Raw genomic sequence first — 9,279 nt, forward strand, 5'->3', positions numbered from 1 at the left:
GAAATAGCGACTAGACTAAGATCTATATGATGTTCTTTATTTTCTTATGAGTGAGACAACCATGTTAATGGGATGACACCATAGCATACGCATCATACTGTATGTGCTAGAAGCTGATCGATAGTGGGAGTGATGAATGAATCCTTGTTTCATCATTATGTAAGCCCCAAGAATGATTTATACATGGTCTAATGTATACCCTTATTGATCTAAGATTATGTCATGAAGAGGAAGCTCAATGATAGCTACTTTAGCATATTACTTAGGGTTACAGAATGATATGGCCCAATAGTGTATATCTAGGAAAGCGAGTGAGGGCTTGAGGAAGACCATCTAGTATTGTACATGATATTGTGACTCATAGTTCGAACGGCTTAGTCAGTTTTGTACTGATAAAGTCATGACTACATTACCCATGATGTTTACGCACTGCTTGTTATCAGGGATCAAGGTGCTTATCTTGTGGATATAGATGATCTGAGGTATATGAGATGCTTTTGAGTTGATATATATTATTAGTTTTGGTAATGACTAAATAATGCACTTTTCTTTATTCATGCGCTTCTCGTTAGGTTACACGTCTTATTTCCTATATGAAGAGATGGGTAGATCGAAGATTTAGAAAACCTGTATATAAGATTGGACCCCTATCTCATAAGATTAGATAGGAGATTAAATTCGAATTAAACTGACCCTATTGAATGAGATTATCGTATAAGAGATTAAATTTGAATTAAACTCTATTCTTTATGAAATAAAATTTGCGTTTGAATTTTGAGTTTGAATCAATCATCCCAACTTTATAGATAGAATACTCTCTCATTTATTGAGAATACGAAATGTAAAATACTCTCCCAATGATAAGAAAAGAAGATCTGAACTTTTCATCGTAAGCATCTATAAAAGGTAACCATAAATCTTCCGCTATGTTTATGTGTGATCCATGTCATACCCATACATTAAATATCCACACTGAACAAATGCCTTTTCTACATAATGGATGACTTGCAGATATCTAGTTCAGAGATCTGTTGCCATATATACCAAAGGCCAGTTGATGCACACCTCGCAGCCAGAAAGTAGGTTAATACTTTTCACATACAAGGATCTGCTACTAATTAATTCAAAAACATAAGCTAAAGCTGCTAAACAGAGGACGGTAACTACTTGTTACATAAATAGATACAGGACAACTTATGATGACGGCCACTCCTGATAAGTTCTCATAAACAGATATCATACATACATTGGCATTCAGATTGGTGCAGAAAGTCATAGTTTAGGTATAACTGAAGATGTGAAGTCACCAGCTTGTAACCCCAACAAAACCTAAGTTTTGGGATCATCCCTCTGGTTTACCCTGTGCAATCTTTCTTCCAGTGCCCAAACCTGCCGCACTTGAAGCAAGGAGAACTTGGAAATTCGACACATTCACTCATCCAGTGCCCCTCTTTACCACATCTATAGCATTTACCCAGCCTGGATGCACCTGGGCTATCACCATGTAAACTGACTCTTTCAATTCCTGATAATTCTAGCATGATGTTAGGTTGATTTTGCCTCTTTGGTGATAATGGTGGTGATTCTGGAACAACTGATGTCTGAGGTAACATTTCTAACATTTCCTCTGGTTTGTCTTCATTCATTGCTTCACCTGCTCCACCATCATCCATCCTGGCTTCTTTTGTCTCGGGCACCAGAATGAAAGTTCGATGCCCGTTTCCACCTAAACCACCGTTCTTAGTGTCATCGTCCATTTCTGGTTTCTTTGGCTCCTCAGGCACCAGGCAAAAATTTGGAACACTCTCTTCATCTGAATGATTATCCATCTTTTCTGATAGTTTTGCTGGACTATCAACCCATTGGAAGTGATTGCAAGCTCCTTGACCCTGGAAAAGGAGCACCGATCTCAATTTTCTTATTGACTTCGAAAAGAGTGAAGTAGAAGAGGAAGAGAAAGAAGAAATCTCAAGCATGACAAATTCATAACGATCAGAGAAGATAGTGTGCAGCAAAATTAGTAGTTGAATTCAGCAAACGTCACCTGCAGATGAGTTTGCAAGGCCACATGAGAAATGTGTCAACAACTGAAGGCAATGCGATAAAGTTTTGACTGGATTCATCAAAAAGAGAGGCTAAGTTCTGCTGCTCAGCCACTTATCAAGGGTTAGTTGCTGTTTCTCTTTGTGCATAAAAAGGGAAGGTAAAATAGTGAATGTGCGTTGTGAAACATGCCTAAATGTCTATCAACATGGCCAGACCATTAAACCACCAGTGAGATCAAAACCTAACTAGCACAAATGGGCATGAGCTATTTATAAACGATCACCCATACTGAGATCATAAATCACTAGCTTTCTTTTGACATGCAAAAGCTTTAATAAGCAAACATTGGCATTATTGAGTAGGAAACTGTGCCCCTTGCAAAGAAAAGGAACAAGAGAGCAAGCACACTATTCCTAGACATGAATCATTTCTTCTAAGGAAGACTAAACATGGATTAAGAAGTTGAAAGGATAGCTTTTGGAGTTTGCTTTTGAGATTTCTTGGAATTCATAATCAGAAAATAATTTATCATCCATACTGTTGTAGTTATTAAAGATAAATATGCGATCGCAACTGCCAATATGTAAAACAGACACCAAAGCAAATGCCATTACTTAGAACTATCAACTCAGCGACTTACAACCCAATAGACTCATCATTCAACCTTGGAACCATAGAAAAGAAGTTACTATGTCTAGGCACCCCCAACTGTAGCAGGGTGAATAATCTCCTTGCTTGGTTGCGTCTTAACAATGCAACCCATTCCTAGCTGATCCAACCTATTCCCACCCATTCACAACCAATCTCACACCCAATCTCCCTGGTCTGACCTAATGAAATCTTATCCAACTTAATCCCTGCCACAAAATTATACATGACCACAATGCTATATCACCCATAGTACTTTTGAAGGGCCAAAAAGTGCTTTTTGGCCGTTTGGCCCTCCAAAAACTTTGCCAAATGAGGCCTAGGCACTTAGGGCAAGCCCAAGCTGCATAATTTGCATAAAGCACCAATTTGACCAAGGGGCACATGTTGTGCAGGATTCGGTACCACCCGGTGCAGCAGAAAGAAAGAACAAACAAAACAAAAAACATAATTCAAATACGTGGATCGGCCTCAAGCCTACCTCCATGGAGCGTGCAAGCTTCATTATGAGAGTAAAACAAAATCAATACAAGAGAAACTCACCTCTCAACTCTTGTACAAGAGTCTCTCAACAAAAAACCCCAAAACCCTCACAAAAGCTCTCTGAAACCTCTCTTGAAACCTTTCTGCATCTCTAGGACGTCACCAGCTCTCCAACGCAACAAACGACTCATCAATCGGAGCTTATATAGACTCCAGAATCTCAAAAATATTATTTCAATCAAAATATAGAGTCCCAATCAACCCTAGAACCATCCGTGACCGTCCGATCGTGATCGACTCGCACCAAAGCCGTCCGATCGCGCAAAATAACCTCTGATCATGGCTGATCACGTCCGAATTGAGTTCCAGACATCCGATCGCGATCGCATGCGATTTGGATCGTCGGATCGCACAAAAACCTCCCTGGATTACGTGTGGACCGCATGTTCGATCCACGCAGTCCCATGGACCACCCAGCACCCCGCAGTCCATGTGGACCGCACAGGGGCACTGGACCTGGGCGCCCGCGTGTGCTAGACTGGCCTGGGAGCATGCCTGCGCTGGGCCACGCGCATCTCCGCAGGGCCCGACCGGGCCACCGTCGGCCCGCCACCGCCTCGTGCACCATGCCACCTTCTCCGATCTTCTTTCATGCATATTTTTGCCGTTTGGACTCCGTTTGGACTGTTCTTGGCTCGTTGGACTTCGTTCGTCGTTCTGGACCTCGCTATGGGCTCAATGTGAACCGAATCTTGAGATGTCAAATCTCAATAATCTCCATCTCGACTCAATATTCGACCTCCATCTATCTCTGAGAGCCTGTGATCCGTCTCAATCCCACGCCATGGGGCATGCCTACTGTCTTATGAATGGACAAACGTGGGAGTCGAGCCAGGCCGCTCGATCCCACCTCCATCATGGACTGTGTCCACTCTTACCAAAGACCTGCTCGAAGAAGTCTCCTGCAGCAATAGGAACTTCACTCTGCAACGTCGTCTCTCATCCTCCTGAGTCTCCTGTTTAATACCCGATTTACCTCCACTTGGAGCTCCACCTCGCTCTAGGCTCCTAGCTCCTAGCTCCTGAAGCTTCACCTCGTACTGAACTCCTCGTCAAATAGTAATATCCTCTCGTCCTCTTCTTGCCCTTCAAAATAATCCTATTGTTGCGCAACACCTTCAGAATTTCTCTATCAGTTACCGTCTTGTAGCTTCTTAAATCCAATCTGCTCAGTAAGATAAGATTCTGCTTGAAATTAGATATGTATCGAATCTCCCCCAATCTCCTCACTGCACCATCATGTATCCTCCAGCTGACCGTCCCAATGTTTATGATCGCACAACTCGATCCATCCGACAGATAAACAGTGCCTTCATTACTCTCTAAAGAGTCAAATTGCTCCTCTCTGTAACATACATGATAGGTGCATACAAAATCTAAAATTCACTGCTGGAAAAAAGTAGATACCTCATCAAATATCTTTAAGACATCATCTTCTGACTCACTACTGACCGTCACTGCAGTAGCCCTCGTCCGATGCCTGAGTTGAGGACAATCTCTGGCTAAATGCCCTAACTCATCACACCAATAACATCTGTTCTTGGTCAAGTCTCTCATCGTAGACTTGGATCGCCCTCGTCGCGATCTCCTGTAGCTCCGTCTACCGCTTCCTGCTCTTTCAAAAACCACCAAAGCTGAGCTGCCACCATCTGAGCTCGAAGCTGAGTTCTCCCTCCTGAGAACCTCATTCTGGAAAATCGCCACGATGACTTCATCTATCTTGATGGTGCTCTTTCCCACAAAAAGAGCAGTCATCAAAAACTCATATGAAGGAAAAAACAATGCTAGCAAGACCAGCACCCTGATCTTCTCCTCAACTTTCTCGTCAATATTGAGAATGTCGGTAAGGATCTTCTGAAAGTGGCTGAGATGCTCCTGCACACTCTGTCCCTCAGTCATCCGCAGTTGGTAGAACTGCCTCCAGAAAAAGAGGATATTGGTGAGAGACTTCGTCATGTACAATTCCTCGAGCTTCGACTACAGCATCGTCGAAGAAGTCTCGCCAAGCACATGGATCACCACCTGATCCGCTAGGTACAAGTGGATCGTACTCACCGTCTACATCTGGAGCAGCTTCCAATCTTGTACCTCCATGGTAGTCGGCTTCTCTTCGTATAAGAGAGCATCTATCAACCCTTGCTAGATGAGCACGTCCTTCATCTTTGCCTGCCACAAGAAGAAATTGCTCTTTCCATCAAACCTGTTGATCTCTACCTTGATTGTGCTTCTTTTCTCCATCTTCTATCTCGATCACCACCGCCCGCAACCTATGCTCTGGTACCATCTTGCTCTGCTATTAATTGTTGTGCAGGATCCGGTACCATACAGTGCAGTAAGAAGAAAGAAGAAACAAAACAAAAAACACAATACAAATACGTGGATCGACCTCAAGCCTACCTCCATGGGGCGTGCAAGCTTCACTATGAGAGAATAAAACAAAATCAATACAAAAAAAATTTACCACGCAACTCTTGTACAAGAATCTCTCAACAAAAAGATCCAAAATCCTCACAAAAACTCTCTGAAACCTCTCTTGAAGCCTTTCTGCACCTCCAGGACGTCACCAGCTTTCCAATGCAACAAACGGCTTTTCAATCGGAGCTATATAGACTCCAGAATCTCAAAAATACTGTTTCCGTAAGAATACAGAATCACAATCAATCCTAGAATCATCCGTGGCCATCCGATCGTGACCGGTTCGCACCAAAGCCGTCCGATCGCACAAAATAGCCTGTAATCACGGCTGATCACGCCCGGATTGAGTTCCAGCCGTCCGATCATGACCGCATGCGATCTAGATCGTCAGATCATACAAAAAACTCCTCTGGACCATGCGTGGACCACGTGTTCGATCCACGTAGCCTCCATGAACCGCCCAGCATCCCGCAGTCCACGATGGACCGTGCAGGGGCGCTGGGCCTGGGTGCCCGCATGTGTTGGGTTGGCCTGCGCACACTCCCGCGCTGGGCCGGCCTGCGCGCTGTGCCACGCGAGTGCATCTCTGCCGGGCCCGACCGCGCCACCATCGACCGCTGGCCCGCCGCCGCCTCGTGCACCATGCCACCTCCGATCTTCTTTCGCATGTATTTTCACCGTCTGGACTCTGTTTGAACTGTTTTTGGGCTCGTTGGACTTCATTTGTCGTCTTGGACCTCACTGTGGGCTCAATGTGAATCGAATCTCGAGGCATCAAATCTCAACAACGCAACTAACAATTGAGCTGGCTTGATAGTGCAGTTGCAATGGATCCCTTTGGTCTAAACTAGTTTACCTTAGGTTTGCCCAATCCTTTCATAACTAACATGACTGATAGTCATGCCAATTAGCACAAGTAACAAACTCAGGGATTAGGGGTGGGCTTATCAGGGCACTGGTTCGACGATTGGCCCCCATCTATTTGGCATGACAAACAATCACGTCAATCACTTACAATAAGATGTTTTAGCCAAATACTTGTGTAATTGGGCTTGATTAAGCCCAATTTAAATTTTCTGCTAATAAACTGCTTATAGTCGCACTAGTCAGCAAAACATAATGTTTTTGAATTTTTTTGTAATTTTGTTTTAGGTCCACTTGATTTCAAATTTTGTTTTCCCTAGTAAAAGGGATCATTTGCATCATTCTCCAACTAGTTTCAACCCCTAATTGTGGTAGATGTATACACTCCAACTTTCATCATGTTCATATTTTTAGCCAGCTCGAGTCATTTAGCTTTCCCAAATTCAATTGTGGCTCAGACAAGTTCCCATGTCACAAGATCCATCCTTCACTCAACCAATCATGCATAATCATCCTCATTAGACCCAGAATTCACATTGCCCATTAAGCCTCCGAAATTCATCAAAAACTAACAAAATCATTGCTTCCATCAATATTGCTTTATAACAATCTCTTCCAAAATTCCTTGATACCCAATCTAATCTTCCTCCTACGAACCCCTCACCAACTTTGTTTCCAAACCATACTCTTTCTACTCAATCATCCTCTCTCGCATCCATTCCTTCACAACTCATCAAGTTGAATAATCTTTATCTTACCTTAATTGCAAACCTTATCCTTCATCTACATCCGCTCATTGAAATCCAATCCTGCCCACCATTGCAAAACCTAGTCCACCCAATTCATTGCACTTCATTAAATGCCCAAAGCAATCTCGATGCATTTAATTAACTATCAATTCAAAGATAAGGATGAATTTATGCTTCAGCACTACCTTCTTAATCCGGCAGGCGAAATATCTACGACCGGCATTCTCCCCGTCTGTCATTGTTAAGACTCTGCATCTTCCAGCACCACAAGAGCATATCGGATACGAAGACTCGCCTGCAACATGCTGCACATCAGGCTTTGCAGGGCTGTTGGCACCATGTTGTTGATAGGGTTTTGTGGGGCTGCCGTAACCATGCTGCGGTTTAGGACTTGCCAAATCGCACCAAAGGAAAAATTTACATCTCTCAGTGACCTAGAATTTAAAGGAAGAATTTTAGCTAAATTTCGTGATTAGCATAGGCCTGCTTATTCAAAAATATAAAGACTGTAATGGAAAGAAAAACCAACCCAAGTTGCAGATTATAGCTCTAGTATATAACCAAGATAAAACAAAGATACAAGTACATATTCATGAACGGATACTAAGCCAAAAATAAATCCATGAGTGGAGAGAACTTCTTACCAACCATGCAGTAAAATCAAAAATCTACAAAAATTAAAGAATCATTAGAATACAAGCAGTTGAACAACTCCGGGCATGTTATTAAGAAATTACTGATTTATCTAAAAAATGTACAAACATACAAAACAAAGAAGGTCCAGTCCCAGTCCCCCAGACCTGAACTAAAAAAAGAAAAAAAAAAAAAAAACAAATTTCATGTTTTTTAAGTAGATTTCAAGTAAAAGGCAAAAAATAAGATCTTTTTGCCTACATACTCACTACCAGAGTAAAATTGACGTAAATAAGGATAGAAATCCCAAAACTGAACTAAAAATCCAATTTTGACGCATCTAACTCCAGTCTAAACATATCAAAAGGAGGAGCTAGATAATATGATCAAAAGCGGTAAAAGAAAAAAATGGGGGAACGAAACACAAAGCACCGATTTCCCGGGGCAGCGGTAGAAATCCCTGTTGGGATTGCGATCCGTCCTCGAAGTCAGCACGATGCAAGGTCCCCGCCCACAGGGGCACTGCGTCTCCGGGTACCTCCGGCCGCCCGCCACCCCGGCGCCGGCGCCGGGATCGGGAGACCCGGGGCTCAGCTTCGCCCTCAAAGGGCAGTCCCGCAGCCAGTGCCCCTCTTTGTTGCAGCCAAAGCAGACATTCTTCTGGTAGGAGGCTCGGTCGGGGGTACGTTGGGGATTTTTTGGCTCTTCCCGGAACACCCCCACTGCCGGCTCGGAAGCTGGAGCGCATGAACCCATGCTCTCCTCCGACCCCATTTATCTCGTCAGATTAAAACAAATCTGGCAGCTAAGAAACACCGAAAAGAAAAGGAAAAGTTTATAAATCTTTTCTGCGTTTTTCCAAGATCATTCGATGATCGTAGTTGCCACCAGTACTTTTTCCGAAAAAAAATGAAAAAAAAAAAAGGAGAGAGAAAGAAAAGCTTCCCACCTGGTGCCGAAAGTGGCAGAGAAGAAGGAGAAGGTGAATAGTTTAAAGCCTCGGGGAAAGAAAAAGGAGGGAAGCGGGTGAGGCAAAAGCCGCAAAACGGTGCATAGACAATAATATGCGACAACTAAGGATTAGCATTTAGCAGTACTTATCTTCATTATTTTTTTATGTCCAATAGGTTGTCAGATATTTAAACCAGTCCGAGCAACTAAATTGTCGAAAATAATGGCTCCTTCAATGCAGATGTATAATAAATCCGTTTCAACTAATCCACGTAGTTAGAGTGCCAAGACAAGATCAAAGAGACGTTAAAACAATACTACCTCGATCTCAATGTCTGATAGATCTAGACATCAATCATGAAAAATCGATTAGCGAGAGTTCACCGTATAGCCCTAAACTGACCACTCAAAACTCACCACATGGCTGATC

The 9,279-nt window shown here is 43.0% G+C and overlaps 1 protein-coding gene across 1 annotated transcript; it reads right to left on the reverse strand.

Moving 5' to 3' along the window:
- Positions 1–1,071: 1,071 nt before the first annotated feature.
- Positions 1,072–8,928, reverse strand: LOC105060361 (uncharacterized). The gene is made up of 4 exons (XM_010944030.4): positions 8,848–8,928; positions 8,331–8,703; positions 7,451–7,699; positions 1,072–1,889 (listed from the first exon to the last, which is right to left on the reverse strand). The coding sequence occupies exons 2-4, from the start codon at positions 8,670–8,672 to the stop codon at positions 1,356–1,358; spliced, it is 1,125 nt and encodes a 374-aa protein (XP_010942332.1). The 5' UTR covers positions 8,673–8,703; positions 8,848–8,928; the 3' UTR covers positions 1,072–1,355.
- Positions 8,929–9,279: the final 351 nt, after the last annotated feature.

The sequence above is a fragment of the Elaeis guineensis genome, chromosome 1 (assembly GCF_000442705.2).
Source record: "Elaeis guineensis isolate ETL-2024a chromosome 1, EG11, whole genome shotgun sequence".
Taxonomy (NCBI): Eukaryota; Viridiplantae; Streptophyta; class Magnoliopsida; order Arecales; family Arecaceae; genus Elaeis; species Elaeis guineensis.